This window comes from Lissotriton helveticus, chromosome 7 (genome assembly GCF_964261635.1).
Source record: "Lissotriton helveticus chromosome 7, aLisHel1.1, whole genome shotgun sequence".
NCBI classification, from domain to species: Eukaryota; Metazoa; Chordata; class Amphibia; order Caudata; family Salamandridae; genus Lissotriton; species Lissotriton helveticus.
Genome location: NC_136068.1, coordinates 1,711,203,471 through 1,711,219,707, shown reverse-complemented (window position 1 = coordinate 1,711,219,707; position 16,237 = coordinate 1,711,203,471). Strand labels below are relative to the sequence as shown.

The following is a 16,237-nucleotide window of genomic DNA, read 5'->3' as shown; positions in this document are numbered from 1 at the left end:
TGCAAATAAATAAAGACAGGAGTCGGCGGGAGAGTGAGAGAATGAGAAACAAGGAGGAGTGAAAGAAGAGGAAAAGAGGAAGAAGGAACAGAAGAGGACTCTGAGAAGAAGACAGAAGAGGTAACGGGGGAATGACAAAGAGAGAGAAATAAAAGGACATGAGTAAAGGTGTGTCAACATGACGGAGGCAGTGAGCAAGCGGCGGGCGAAGGGAACAGAAAGACTCCAGGGAGCATGTATCATAGATCAGCTAATGCTTGTCTGATATTAGCTGCTCTAGAGTGTTTGGCAACAGGACAGCAGACCCTAGCTGCAGCTTTCCAATGTGATCCATGGTCTCAGGTTTGGGGTTGCTAGCTCCTCGAGTCTTACCTTCAGGTCCTGACTGCCATCGTCTTCCTCCAGGATCTCGCTGTGTTCAGTGCGGGACGTGGCTGGTGATTCACTGTCTGTGGCCTGCAGGAGAGAGGACATGGTCAGAGCCTGCGAAGAGACAGTCCCGCCTCACAAGCTGCCAACTCCTCAGGGCACCCCAATCCACACTCCCTTGAGCATTCACGCCAGGCACAGAGACTGGGCAGGACCCAAACCAGAGTCATGCCTCACTTCCTGTCCTCCTCTTCCTCAGAGTACTGCTTCATCCGAGCTTCTCTCTCATCCCCACCAGTAGTCTAAAGCATTTATCATGCTTCATTCCTTTTTTAATTCATTGTTATATGACATGTTTCCATGGGATGTCGCCAGACTGGGAACCAAAAGTATCCCTTGGGAAAATGTTCAAACCAGCCCACTCCTTTCCTGCTCTCTCATCACTATCTCATTTTTTTGTCTTTTCGCTGTCTCTTCCCTCTGTCTCCACTAAATGCAACGCTGTGCCTGAGTCAATTAATCTGGGAAAGCTAAGTAGCAGAGCAAACCCCTGTCTTCAAAAACCAGCCTCGAAAGGCTGCAGTCAACAGAGAAAATGACCGGTGGAATCGATAAGCAGTCCGGCAGTGGAGACTGCTGTAAAATCTGACCCCAATACTGCACGCAGACCTGCAACACACACATGCTGCTAACTTATGCTGCCCTAGTGCTGTTAGGACTAAATATTGAAAACACAAATATCGTGGGACAGAAAGTCGTGTCAAAACGTATTGAGGACAAGAATATAGAGAAGGGCATTTTCTATGGATAATTAAATTTGTCCTAAATATAACTCTACATTTATGTACCTTGACATAGATGTATATTTTCAAGGTATGTAGAGCTAGAGTTACGAATAGTAAAATTCATACTTATCCTTGCACTTATCTTCTCGATATTCTCATCCGCAATATTTTTGACACTGTATTGTGTCCATACAATATTTGTGTTTCCGATATTCTGTCACTGATCCGCCCTAGTAGGCTCAAGCGGAGAGACTGCATGTACAACACACCCAGATCACAGACTGCACACGCCCCCCTTGGCCACTGGCAGATTGAAGTCTCAGTGCAAAGAGGCCAAGACATCTACCAACAATCGCATAATCACGACACAGGGGGCACTTTGCACAAATACTTTACTAGCTTTGTTGTGTGACAAAAGAGTATGTCACTAGTAACTCAGGGGCCCCAAAACTTTTCGCTGCTAGTAACAGTTATGCAGAAGACCGATGCCTGTTGCTGACCCTCCCTGGAAGCAGATCTCACGTACCAAGGTGTCCTTCATCTCATCATCCGTGTCGCTGGGTCGGCACGGGCTTTCGTCACTCGTTGTGATCTGCACATGAATATCTGTCTTCGAGATCTTGGTCGCTCGTGTTGCTGTTGGTACAAAACCACGGATCAATCAGTTACATCCGTGAGATCTACCCTCAGGACGTTCGCGCCACAACCACAGGACAAGACCAGGGTTATGACAGCACGATGGTACACAAAAGGAGAGGTGCATTTGTGTGTGGATATGTGTTGTGTGTGTGGGGTCCACTGACCATCAAGTGGCACATGCTGAGGGGAAACAATGGTGCACCGGGGTATTTTATGGATTTTTAACAGTTTATTATGTACTTTTATGGTATTTTTTTAAATACCGAATAACGAACTATTGACTTGACTGCATGGGCAGGGAGCTTGGGTAAAGTGTCTCTTAGAAGTGGTTGACTGTTGCAGGTCTCCATGTCCCTGAAATGTGTGAATGCCCATCCCATGGCCCATACTGCCCCAGACGACATGGGTACCTTAGCAGCCCATGACCTCTTACCTTTCTTTGGGCGACGGCAACAGAACGAGATGACGATGATGAAGAAGAGGAGCATAGCGACACCGGAGGCAACTGATGCAGCGATGATCATCAGAGGAAGGACATCTGAGGAGAGAGCGACATGTTACTAGAGTCTGCAGGACGAGGGACAATTGAGCAATGAGGCACTCAGAAGAGGGGACAACTGACCCAATCTGAGGGGAACAGAGGAACAGGAAGCCTGGTGGGGTGAGGCCTGGGAGGGGGTGACACATTATTAGAACCTGAGGGATACTGTGCGGCGGAGAATGAGACTATGGGAAGACATTAATGTAGCCTGTGAAGTAAGAGAGAGGGAGGGGTGTGAAAACAAGCCCGAGCAAAGCAAGAGAAAGAGACCGAGGAGAGGTGAGACAGTAACAGAGCCTGCCAGAAACAGCTCAGGAGGAGTGAAACATTGATACAAACTATGAGGTATGGAAGAGAAGGGTGAGACAGTACTAGAGCCTGCTAGAAACAGCCCAGGAGGGGTAAAACATTGATACAAACTCTGAGGTATGGAAGAGATGGGTGAGACAGTACTAGAGCCTGCCAGAAACAGCTCAGGAGGAGTGAAATATTGATACAAACTCTGAGGTATGGAAGAGATGGGTGAGACATTAACAGAACCTTTCAGAAACAGCTCAGGAGAGGTGAAACCATGATACAGACTCTGAGGTATGGAAGAGATGGGTGAGACATTAATAGAGCTGACAGATACATCTCGGGTGGGGTGAAACATTGATTCAAACTTTGAGCTATGGAAGAGATGGGTGAGACGTCAATAGAGCTGACAGATGCTGCTCAGGAGAGGTGAAACATTGATACAAACTCTGATGTATGGAAGAGATGGGTGAGACAGTAACAGAGCCTGCCAGAATCAGCTCAGGAGGAGTGAAACATTGATACAAACTCTGATGTATGGAAGAGATGGGTGAGACAGTAACAGAGCCTGCCAGAAGCAGCTCAGGAGGGGTGAAACATTGATACAAACTCTGAGGTATGGAAGAGATGGGTGAGACAGTAACATAGCCTGCCAGAAACAGCTCAGGAGAGGTTAAACATCGATACAAACTCTGAGGTATGGAAGAGATGGGTGAGACAGTACTAGAACCTGTCAGAAACCGCTCAGGAGAGGTGAAACATTGATACAAACTCTGAGGTATGGAAGAGATGGGTGAGACAGTACTAGAACCTGTCAGAAACAGCTCAGGAGGAGTGAAACATTGATACAAACTCTGAGGTATGGAAGAGATGGGTGAGACAGTACTAGAGCCTGTCAGAAACAGCTCAGGAGAGGTGAAACATTGATACAAACTCTGAGGTATGGAAGAGATGGGTGAGACAGTACTAGAGCCTGCCAGAAACAGTTCAGGAGAGGTGAAACATTGATACAAACTCTGAGGTATGGAAGAGATGGGTGAGACAGTAACAGAGCCTGCCATGAGAGAGACTGAAGAGTGGGGAAGCAGTAATATGACATGTCACGTACGAGAGGGCCTGAGGAGCAAAGTTAGGGTTTTATACCAAGTATGAAATATGGTGAGACAAGACGCAAAAGAAAGATAGTAAAACGTGTCTGGGATATGAGGGAAAAGAGTGAGAGATGCAGGAAGAAGCAAAGATGAGGAAGTAGGAGACACAAATATAAGTGGGAGACACTACTCAGAGGAATGGAACGACCTTAGAAAAGTGAATGGAGGATCTTAAGGAAAAAGGCAAATGAAAGAGAGGTAACCACAGGTCCAGCTCGCAGGCTGGACTTGAGCGAGCACTGACCTTGCTTCTTGAGGGTGACGATGGCCGAGTGGGACCCAAACTGGTTCCAGGCCGTGCAGTTGTAAGGTATGTGGAAGTCTTCTTCGTGGGTCCCCTCAATCACCAAAGAGGAGCGGACGACCCCTTCGGACAACTCCCTGCTGACTGCGAACCGATCCCGAGAGCCACTGTCCAGAGAGAAGTCACCCCATGCCCAGACCTGGGAGAGAGAAAACACGAGTGAGGAGAAGGCATCAGTGGAGCAGCAGTGTGAGCAAAAGAATGATTGCGGTGTGAGGAGAAAACATGAGTGAGGCGAAAGTATCACTGGGGGAGCATGAGTGAGCTGTGAGGAGAAACACGAGTGAGGAGGAAGCATCAGTGGAGGGTGCATGAGTGCGGTGTGAGGACAAAACATGAATGAGAAAAAAGCAATAGTGGAGGAGCATGAGTGAGCTGTGAGGAGAAACACAAGTGAGAAGCAAGCTTCAGTGGAGGAGCATGAGTGTGGTGTGAGGAGAAAACACGAGTGAGGAGAAGGCATCAGTTTAGGAGCATGAGTGAGCTGTGAGGAGAAGCACGAGTCAGGAGAAAGCATCGGTGGAGGAGAATGAGTGCGGTGTGAGGAGAAACACGAGTCAAGAGAAAGCATCAGTGGAGGAGCATGAGTGCGGTGTGAGGAGAAAACATGAGTGAGGAGAATGCAACAGTGGAGGAGCATGAGTGTGGTGTGAGGAGAAAACACATGTGAGGAGAAAGCATCACTGGAGAAGCATGAGTGCGGTGTGAGGAGAAAACACGTGTCAGGAGATAGCATCAGTGGAGGAACCTGAGTGCGGTGTGAGGAAAAGGCACGAGTGAGGAGAAAGCATCAGTGGAGGAGCATGAGTGAGCTGTGAGGAGAAAGAGGAGTCAGGAGAAAGCATCAGTGGAGGAGCATAAGTGAGCTGTGAGGAGAAAGATGAAAGAGGTGAAAGCATCAGTGGAGGAGCATGAGTGAGCTGTGAGGAGAAAGCATGAGTGAGGAGAAAGCACCAGTGGACGAGCATGAGTGTGGTGTAAGGAGAAAACACGAGTGAAGAGAAAGCATCAGTGGAGGAGCCTGAGTGAGCTGTGAGGAGAAAACAGGAGTGAGGAGAAAGCATCAGTGGAGGAGCAGCGCAAGCCTTGAGGAGAAAGAACGAGTGAAGAGAAAGCCTCAGTGGAGGAGCATGAGTGCAGTGTAAGGAGAAAACACATTTGAGGCGAAAGCATCAGTGGAGGAGCAGCGCAAGCTGTGAGGAGAAAGGACAAGTGAGGATAAGGCATCAGTGGAGGCGCATTGTGTAAGAGAGAGCATGAGTGCAGTGTGAGGAGAAAATACGAGTGAGGTGAAGCATCAGTGGAGGAGCATGAGTGCAGTGTGAGGAGAAAACACGAGTGAGGCGAAAGCATCAGTGGCGGAGCAGCGCGAGCTGTGAGGAGAAAGCACGAGTGAGGAGAAGGCATCAGTGGAGGAGCATGAGGACGGTGTGAGGAGAAAACACAAGTGACGATAAAGAATCGGTGGAGGAGCATGAGTGAGCTATAAGGAGAAACATGAGTGAGGAGAAAGCATCAGTGGAAGAGCATGAGTGCAGTGTGAGGAGAAAACATGTGTGAGGAGAAAGCATCAGTGGAGGAGCAGCACGAGCTGTGAGGAGAAAGAACGAGTGAGGCATTGAGATAAGGCATCAGTGGAGGTGCAGTGTGAAAGAGAGAGCATGAGTGCAGTGTGAGGATAAAATACGAGTGAGGCGAAAGCATCAGTGGAGGTGTAGTGTGAGCAAGAGCATGAGTGTGGTGTGAGGAGAAAACACGAGTGCAGTGAATGCATTAGTGGAGAAGGAGTGCGAGCTGTGAGGACAAAGCACGAATAGGGAGGAGGCATTAGTGGAGGAGCATGAATCAGTGATAGCATGAGTGCAGTGTGAGGAGAAATCATGACTGAAGTGAAAGCATCAGTGGAGGAGCAGCGTGAGCTGTAAGGATAAAACCAAAGTGAGGAGAAAGCATTAGTGGCGGAGTAGTGTGAGCGAGAGCATGAGTGTCTATGAGGAGAAAACATGAGTGAGAAGAACACATTGGTGAAGAAACATTATGAGGGAGAGTTGCATGAGCACGGTGTGAGGAGAAAACATTAGTCAAGAGAAAGCATCATGGAGAATCATGAGTGGGGTGTGAGGAGTAAATGAGTGAGGGTGAGTGGGGAAAGATTATGATTGAGGAAGAGTGTTAGGGAGGAGAGAGGATGAGTGAGGAGAGAGCGTGAGTGAGGGAACAGCATGTGTAAGGAAATTTTACGATTGTAGAAGTAGAAGAGGGAGAATGAGTGAGTAAAAAGCACAAGAAGAGGGTGTGAGTGAAGGAGCAGTGTGAGCGAGTGCATGAGAGGAGAAAGCAAAGTGACGAGGTAAGAGCATGAGCCAGGGGCAGTGTGACTGGGGCAAGAGCCTGACAAGGGGCAGTGAGACTGAGGAGACAGCAGGAATGAGGCAAGAACTCGAACCACGCGAGCGCGGCGGTGTAGTACAGAGATGGGTAAGGATGGAGCAAATGTATAGAGAGGACACAGAGAAGAGAGCCTGAAGGATAAAAGGACTGAGAGGCAGAGTGAGTGAGAGGAGGGCATGCATAATGGATGAGTGGAATTGATGGGCACAAATTGGAGGAACTGGAATGGAGTATGCCTAGTAAATGATTATGTCAGAGGAGTGGAAGGTGGGAGGGGAGGGAAGAATTGTGAACATTGAAATGAGTGATGGAAAAGAGAGAGCAAGGGAAGGGAGGGATGGCAATGTGAGGGGAAACGAATAAGCGAGCAGGAGATCAGTCATAGGACAGAGACTATGAGTGGTAGGAGATAACCTGTGAGGAGGGTGGAAGGATTCTGACAAGGATCATCAGTTGGAAGACTGAGAATGTGAGTGATAGGAGGGTCGAGGGATTCTGACGAGGAGAGAGGAAGTAAGCGGGCGAGTGGAAGACATGGGGCAAGTAAAGTGTAAGGGAGATAGGTAGAGGAGAGAAACCAGGGTTGGTGTTGTGGAGGAAACAAAGATGGCTGCCACTTACAATGCGTTCGGGGGCTGGGGTGCTGGCCACGAGACACTCCATGCGTGCTCTGGACCCCACCGCAGCCTGGTGCACGGAGTCCGCACTGACGATAGGAGGACCTGTGGAAGAAGAGTGGAAGGTGAGCACAAGAGAACAACAGGTAAGCTATCCCTCACTGCCAGAGTCTGCATTGGCACCGACAGTGGGCACAGCATCTTCAGAGGCCACCCAGTCACCGAGGTGGCACTCAATCAGAGGTGGCCTTATATGATAACATCTGCAGACCGTGATAACGTGAATAACAAGTTTTAACTACAATAAAGCACAATAAAAAGAAAGAGCAAGGCAGCAATTGCCGTCATCTCAAACCACAAGACGGAAGGACCTCAAGACCTGGCTCTTCGACTGAACCGCAGAGCTACCTCCCAACTGGCACCTTGAGACCCTCGCGGTGAGTATTTGGACTTTATAAGATCACTTGTTGATTGAAGTCAACAGCAAGTCAAAACAAGCCATAGCTACTACCACAGCAGGCTACAACTACAAAACACCCACTCACACACAGGCACGAGCACACACATATGCATATAAATTTTATCCCCAAACACTTGAGCCTATCCTGTGAGCCACCTTTTTCTGTTTCCTAACTTCTGTACACTCTCACTTCCTCTGTGATAGCTCTTTACCTTCCTCCTGCCTATTCCAGAGACAAGGGCCTGCTATCCATGCTCCTCTCAGTCCAGTATGGTTATGTTGAGTGGCCTTTGTATACCACCCAGTCTGTGAACAGTAAGGTATCGCAGCGCCTTTCAGCAGGGGCGGCTCCTCCACGTGGGCGGAGGAGCGTCGCCCCACTGCTTTTTCGCAGTGCAAGAAGCAGAAACATAAAATGGTAGATACCATGTTGGACAGGCCACATGAAGGGCTCGCTCCCTCCCCACAGGACAGGGCCCGGGCCACCGTCAGCACCATTGCCCGGCCCAGCCGCCATCTTGGACACGGCACCACGCGGCCGCGCGGCCTCAGCCCGACCCCAACCCTGGGCCTGGCCAGGCCCCGACATCCCGGCACCACCCTCCACCCAGGAGGTGAACGGCCCACTTGGCAGGTCAATGGGAGTACGAAGTGTCGATGGCTCTCCCCCACCAGGTGCCGAGCACCCCCAGCCTCCCCGGGCGCTGGCTCCACCCCCCTGCTGGGTGTCTGGACTCCCTCATCCCGGACCTCCCGACCTCCAAGAGCGAGGGTCCGGACATCAAAGGGCGCCAGACCTATAACTGAGGCAACCCCAGGACAGGAAGGCAGTTGTATCCTGGAGTCGAGAGACACCGCGACGAACTCATCCTTGACGGACTGTTGGCGCTGCCACAGCCCTGCCTTGTGAACTCTTGTCCTGCCTGCTGGCGCTGCCACGGCCCTCTGCAACCTTCATCCTCGTGGGACCTGCTGGCGCTGCCGCGGCCCTCTGCAACCTTCATCCTCGTGGGACCTGCTGGCGCTGCCGCGGCCCTCTGCAACCTGCATTCTCGTGGGACCTGCTGGCGCTGCCGCGGCCCGTAGTAACCTTCATCCTCGTGGGACCTGCTGGCGCTGCCGCGGCCCGTTGCACCCTGCATTCTCGTGGGACCTGCTGGCGCTGCCGCGGCCCGTTGTAACCTTCATCCTCGTTGGGACCTGCTGGCGCTGCCGCGGCCCGTTGCCACCTACGACCTCTTCGGGACCTGCCGGCGCTGCCGCGGTCTGACCCATCCGAACACCGAGCTCGAGGATTGTGAGCTATCACCGTTACACACCCGTACCCGTGGGTACCAAGACTGTCCCGCTACCCCCTTCCCTTACTAGAGACTAGAATTGAGAGGATCATCGTGTCCTGATCGCCTTGTATCGTACCACTCTACTACCAGAAGTGCCTATAAAAGGTGTTACCCTAATCTTTGTGTGGTGTCCATCTGTGGGGGGGAAGTTACCTGTCTGTGCGATCACTGTGCTCGGCCGACCCTCCAGGTCCCCGTCTAACATTGGTGGCTAGCGGCGCGATCCGAACCAACGCGTACCGTACAGACAGTAACTCACCCTACGACTAAAACCACAATGACGACCAAAGAGAGCGGATCGGCGGAGAAGTTCCAGATGGAAAAGCTGGAAGAATACAACCACCGAGAGCTCAAACAATTTTGCATGGACTTAGGCATTGCTACCACCGGGCTAAGCACAAAAGAAGACTTCAAAAACGCCCTAGAGGCCTGGACAGAGACAAATACCGCAACCCCCCGGGACCCCGCAGCCCCGGAAGTCAACACCACCCATACGGAGGAACGGAGAACAGGCCCCTCCCATGAAGAGATCCAAGAGCGGGAAAAAAATAGATTACACGAGTTAGACTTGGCACGACTCAGATTAGACGGAGAATTGAAACTGGCGGAACAAAAAATAAACTTAGAACACTTACGGCTCAGAGAAGAGCGAGAGGAAAAACAGAGACAGAGAGACCTCGAAGAAAAAAGACTGGCATACGAGCACGAGTGCAAACTAGCGGAGATAGAAATACGCAAACTGAACAAAAACCTAGGGGTGCCCGAGCAACCGCACTCCCCGGGTCCTACCGAGCAGAAGGTCCACATCCCCAAGGATGTGGTCCGAGAATATCACCGGAACGACGACATACAGCAGTGGTTCAAGGCCTATGAGATTGCCATGACCGCCCACCGGGTCGCTCGAAGTGACTGGGGAGCCGGTCTATGGGGGAGATTCGTCAACGAGGGTCGTGATGCCCTGCTGCAGCTTCCGGACCATCAAATGACGTCCTATGACCACATGAAGGCCGCCCTCCTCAGTCGATATGGACTAACACCCGAAATGTACCGCCAGAGGTTCCGCAACTGCACCCGGATCCCAGGTACGACGTGGTTGGAATACGTGAACTATTTCAGCCGAGCCTTCGAGGGGTGGATCAAGGGTAACAACGTAACCACTTACGAACAACTCTTCAATCTCATTGTGTGGGAGCACCTCTCCAACAACTGCTTTGTCGAGCTCAGGCAGCACCTCCTCGACAGTAAATTGACTGAACCCCGGCAGCTCGCCACCGAGGCTGACCGGTGGGAGAGCACCCGAGTGGCCCGGAGTGGGCCAAATGAGCAGAACAGAACCAACCAAGGTCACCATCGTCCCCGAGGAGGAGGAGGAGGCCCGGGCCGGGGCAGAGACGCCGCCCCGGCCGCACCCACTAACGCCACCCCGGCCCCAGCAGGCCGGGGAAACCCCCCGATGCGCCCGGGGTTCCGAGCTAACGTGACGTGTCATCGATGCCAGCGAGTCGGCCACTATGCCAGTGACCCGACCTGCCCGAAGAACCAGGCCCCCGGGCCCCGCCAGATGGCGGCCGCCGCCCTGGGAGAAGAACAAGTCTCCGAAGACACGGAGACCTATGAGTCGGAGCAGTTCGAGTGGGAACCCGCCGCCATGACCCTGGCATGCCTAGGAGGAAGAGACATGGTCCCGCGGACTCCCCTGCCCGCCAACACTCGGAAGTACAGCCAATGGGTGAGCATCAATGGGCGCAAGGCCGAGGCCCTGCGTGACACCGGGGCCAGTGTGACGGCCGTCCGCTGTCACCTGGTGACCCCAGAACAAATCCTACCAAACGTACTTTGCCCCGTCCGATCGGCAGATAACTTGGAGAGCCTGTGTCGGATGGCCTGCGTCCCCTTCGAATGGGGAGGAGTGTCCGGCATGCTGAAAGTAACTGTCCGTGACGATGCCCCCGTAGACTGCCTCCTGGGGAACGATCTCGAGAGCTCCCCGTGGGCCGCTGTGGAAAGAAGAGAGCATCTGGGGATGTTGGGTCTCCCGGACTGGGCGTGCGTAACCACCCGGTCCATGGCCACCCGCACCATCCCTAGACCAGAAGGACCAGAATGGGCAGCACCTCCGCCCTCGATCACTCCAGAAGAAGACTTCCTCCAGACCGACCACCCGGACCCCACCCCAGAGGGGTCCACACAGCCCCCCGAGCTTCCCGACCTGGCTCAGTGGCGTCAAGAAGGGGGGCCCACCCAGGAACAATTCCGGCAGGAGCAAAAGACCTGCCCCTCCCTCGAGGGATTGCGACAGCAAGCGCTCGCCCAGGGCCAAGGAGACACCACCGGGGCCCACTGGGTTTATTGGGACAATGATCTCTTGTACAGCTAACAGAAAATCGCAGAACTGGGGGCCGGGCGAGTGCTGGTGGTGCCCCTCCACTTCAGAGACTTCCTGTTGAACCTAGCCCATGATGTCCCCCTGGCCGGGCACCTGGGCCAAGACAAGACCTACCACCGCCTGGTGACTCACTTTTTTTGGCCCAAAATGAGAAATGACGTATCCAACCATTGCCGGTCCTGCCCGACCTGCCAGGCCAGTGGGAAGAGCGGCCGCAAACTCAAGGCACCCCTACAACCATTTCCCGTGGTGACCACCCCGTTCGAAAGGGTGTGAATAGACATTGTGGGGCCCCTGGACCCCCGAACAGCACAGGGACATCGCTTCATCCTGGTCCTGGTGGATCACGCTACCCGCTATCCTGAGGCGGTCCCCCTTCGTACGATAACAGCCCCAGTAGTGGGTCGAGCCTTGATGGGGATCTTCTCTCGAGTGGGCTTCCCCCGGGAAGTCGTCAGCGACAGGGGTACGAACTTTATTTCAAAGTATATGAAATCCCTCTGGCAGCAGTGCGGAGTCACTTACCGATTCACCACCCCCTATCACCCCCAGGGGAACGGACTGGTCGAGCGGTTCAACCGCACCCTCAAGGGGATGATCATGGGGCTGGAAGAACCCCTACGCCGCCAGTGGGACGTGCTACTACCGTGCCTCCTCTTCGCCTACCGAGAAGTCCCCCAGAAGTCCCTCGGCTTCAGCCCCTTCGAACTCCTGTACGGACACCCCGTTCGCGGGCCTCTCAGCCTAGTGAAGGAGGAATGGGAAATGGCCCCCCTAAAGACCCCTCCGGACGTCTACAAATACCTCCTGACCCTCCGTAATCAGACCCGGAAATTCAGGGAGATCGCTAAAGCCAATCTGGAGGCCAGTCAAGAGGACATGAAGAAGTGGTACGACCAACATGTCTCCTCCATCGAGTTTGAACCGGGTCAGCAGGTATGGGTGATGTCCCCCATCGAACCGTGTGCCTTGCAGGACAAATGGACGGGGCCCTTCAAGGTGATCGAGCGCAGGAGCCCCGTCACTTATCTCGTCGACCTGGAGTCCCCCCGGAACCCCCTCCGGGTCCTCCACGCCAACCGACTCAAACCCCACTTCGTGCGATCAGAGCTCAGCCTGCTGATGGCTACCGACAGTGGCGCAGAAGGAGACTCCGAGCCCCTCCCTGACCTACTGAGGACCCGGGAAAGAGATGGTTCGGTGGACGGGGTCCGACTCTCCGAGGCCCTGACCCCAGAGCAGCGTCAAGATTGCCGGGCCCTCCTGCTGCCGTTCGCAAACCTGTTCTCTCTCGCACCCGGAGTCACCTCCTGGTGCCTGCACGACGTGGACACGGGGGACAGTCCTCCTGTCCGACACCGGCCGTACCGAGTACCGGATCGGGTACGTACATGCATCCAAGAAGAAGTCTCCAAGATGCTCGCCCTCGGAGTCATCGAACCTTCGGACAGTCCCTGGGCCAGCCCGGTCGTCCTGGTCCCCAAGGCTGCGGCCCCGGGCACCACCCCTGAACTCCGGTTCTGCATTGACTATCGGGGTCTGAACGCGGTCACCCGAACCGACGCTCACCCTATCCCCCGAGCAGATGAACTAGTCGACCGCATGGGGGCAGCCCGCTACCTAAGCATCTTCGACCTGACAGCGGGCTACTGGCAGATTGGCCTCACCCCCAGAGCTCAAGAACGTTCCGCTTTCTCCACCCCGGATGGGCACTACCATTTCAGAGTGATGCCCTTCGGCATGAAGAACGCTCCAGCCACGTTTCAAAGACTGGTGAACCAGGTATTGGCGGGCCTCGAAGAATTCAGCGCCGCCTACCTGGACGACATCGCGGTATACAGCCGCCACTGGACGGATCACCTCCACCACCTCAGAGAGGTCCTGCAGGCCCTCCAACAGGCCGGCCTCACCATAAAGGCCAGCAAGTGCCAAATCGGCCAGGGGTCCGTGACCTACCTCGGACACCAAGTGGGGAGCGGTCTGGTGGCCCCCCTCCAACTCAAGGTAGCTGCCATTCAGTCCTGGCAACCCCCCGAGACACAAACCGAGGTCCGAGCCTTCCTGGGGCTCACCGGATACTACCGGCGGTTTGTAAGGGACTATGGCAGCATTGTGGGGCCCCTCACGGAGCTCACGTCTAAGAACCACCCAAAAAGAGTCAACTGGACTCCCGACTGTCAAGCAGCCTTCGAGACGCTGAAGGCCGCCATGTGCACCGCTCCGGTGCTCCAGGCCCCCGACTACAGCCGCGAGTTCATCGTGCAGACCGATGCCTCCGACCATGGTATTGGGGCCGTCCTCTCCCAACTGAACGCCGAAGGAGTGGACCAACCAGTGGCCTTCATCAGCAGACGCCTACTGCCCCGAGAACAGCGCTGGAGCACCATTGAGCGAGAGGCCTTCGCGGTGGTATGGGCCCTCAAGAAGCTCCGGCCGTACCTCTTCGGAACCCATTTTCGGGTACAGACGGACCATCGGCCCCTGCAATGGCTCATGCAGATGCGGGGGGAGAACCCCAAACTATTGCGATGGTCCATCTCCCTGCAGGGGATGGACTTCACTGTGGAACATCGCCCTGGCCAAGACCACGCCAACGCGGATGGCCTGTCCCGCTTTTTCCGCCTCGACGAGGAAAGTCCCCAAGGAGATGGGTGACTCTCCCCGCCTTCAGCTGGGGGGGACGCATGTTGGACAGGCCACATGAAGGGCTCGCTCCCTCCCCACAGGACAGGGCCCGGGCCACCGTCAGCACCATTGCCCGGCCCAGCCGCCATCTTGGACACGGCACCACGCGGCCGCGCGGCCTCAGCCCGACCCCAACCCTGGGCCTGGCCAGGCCCCGACATCCCGGCACCACCCTCCACCCAGGAGGTGAACGGCCCACTTGGCAGGTCAATGGGAGTACGAAGTGTCGATGGCTCTCCCCCGCCAGGTGCCGAGCACCCCCAGCCTCCCCGGGCGCTGGCTCCACCCCCCTGCTGGGTGTCTGGACTCCCTCATCCCGGACCTCCCGACCTCCAAGAGCGAGGGTCCGGACATCAAAGGGCGCCAGACCTATAACTGAGGCAACCCCAGGACAGGAAGGCAGTTGTATCCTGGAGTCGAGAGACACCGCGACGAACTCATCCTTGACGGACTGTTGGCGCTGCCACAGCCCTGCCTTGTGAACTCTTGTCCTGCCTGCTGGCGCTGCCGCGGCCCTCTGCAACCTTCATCCTCGTGGGACCTGCTGGCGCTGCCGCGGCCCTCTGCAACCTTCATCCTCGTGGGACCTGCTGGCGCTGCCGCGGCCCTCTGCAACCTGCATTCTCGTGGGACCTGCTGGCGCTGCCGCGGCCCGTAGTAACCTTCATCCTCGTGGGACCTGCTGGCGCTGCCGCGGCCCGTTGCACCCTGCATTCTCGTGGGACCTGCTGGCGCTGCCGCGGCCCGTTGTAACCTTCATCCTCGTTGGGACCTGCTGGCGCTGCCGCGGCCCGTTGCCACCTACGACCTCTTCGGGACCTGCCGGCGCTGCCGCGGTCTGACCCATCCGAACACCGAGCTCGAGGATTGTGAGCTATCACCGTTACACACCCGTACCCGTGGGTACCAAGACTGTCCCGCTACCCCCTTCCCTTACTAGAGACTAGAATTGAGAGGATCATCGTGTCCTGATCGCCTTGTATCGTACCACTCTACTACCAGAAGTGCCTATAAAAGGTGTTACCCTAATCTTTGTGTGGTGTCCATCTGTGGGGGGGAAGTTACCTGTCTGTGCGATCACTGTGCTCGGCCGACCCTCCAGGTCCCCGTCTAACATACCATTTTATTTTTCTGCTTCTCACACTGCGATATAGCAGAAGAAGGGTTTGGTTGGGGGCGGGCAGGTGGGCGGGTTTGCTGGAGTCCAGGGGAGGAGTGGCTAGCTCAATGTTGTGGGCGCTGACTGTTTGGTCGGCCCTGGGGCCGACCACACCAGTCATGCACACTCTCCCACCTTCTCCATGTAAGCTGCATGCAGCCTGCATGGAGAAAACGGTCTCCCCTCACCCACGAGTCATGCCGGCCACGACTGCCTTTCATTTATATGGGGTACGACTTTTCAAACATTTGCATATTGGTTCTCTGGCTGAGGGAAGAGTGGTTTGAGGGAAATCTTTTAATTCACAGTACTCTGCCCTTATGTTCTCTCTCCGTAAAATCCTGTCTTCTCTCCCCTTCCTTCCTTTTCACCTTACTCCCACAGGCTTTAAGTCTGCATCAATCCCTCTGAAAGAGCATACCATACCATACCACCCCATCATGCCCTATCACCAACTATAAATTTACCTAACATACCAAAACACCCAATCATGTTCCATTACCAAACATAAATTAACGAATTTAGCATGTTACATGTTACAACGCATGCTTTTACCACGGGGTTGGTAACAACGCGGTTGTTACAACGACTGCGTTGTTACCACGCGTGGCATTACATCGCAAGTCGTTTCAACGACTTACGCTAGATGGCGCGCTGGAATTAGGAATAGTATAAATTACTATTCCTATTCCAGTTTGCGCAACAGCATTTAAATTTAGCATTTGGATTTAAAATCCAACACATGCCCCGGTGTTGCACGCCAACTGGCGCAAATCGTTGAAACGTCTTGCGATGTAAAGGCATGTGTGGTAACAACCGCGTTGTTATGTACCTGCGTGGTAAATTAACCTAACATACCATAACACCCCATCAAGTCCATCACCGACCGTAAATTAACCTAACATACCATAACATCCCATCATGTCCATCACCGACCGTAAATTCACCTAATATACCATAACACCCCATCATGTTCCATCACCGAACATAAATTAACATAACATGACACTGAGCCACACCAGGAGACATTCTGAGCATCTTTTATGTGTAAACACATCCATGAAGCCGCCCAATGTGAAGTCACGTGTGTTATTGATATAGGGATCTTATGAAGCT

At 54.1% G+C, this 16,237-nt stretch overlaps 1 protein-coding gene across 1 annotated transcript in view; it reads right to left on the bottom strand.

Moving 5' to 3' along the window:
* Window positions 1–16,237, bottom strand: part of KIRREL2 (kirre like nephrin family adhesion molecule 2) — a 68,320-nt gene that overhangs the window by 5,231 nt on the left and 46,852 nt on the right. Inside the window, exons 10-14 of the mRNA XM_078655395.1 lie at window positions 7,096–7,196; window positions 4,024–4,222; window positions 2,227–2,331; window positions 1,681–1,790; window positions 373–456 (exon numbers count right to left, since the gene is read on the bottom strand). Of these exons, the coding sequence (XP_078511521.1) occupies window positions 373–456; window positions 1,681–1,790; window positions 2,227–2,331; window positions 4,024–4,222; window positions 7,096–7,196 (599 nt within the window). The remainder of the gene's footprint in view (window positions 1–372; window positions 457–1,680; window positions 1,791–2,226; window positions 2,332–4,023; window positions 4,223–7,095; window positions 7,197–16,237) is intronic.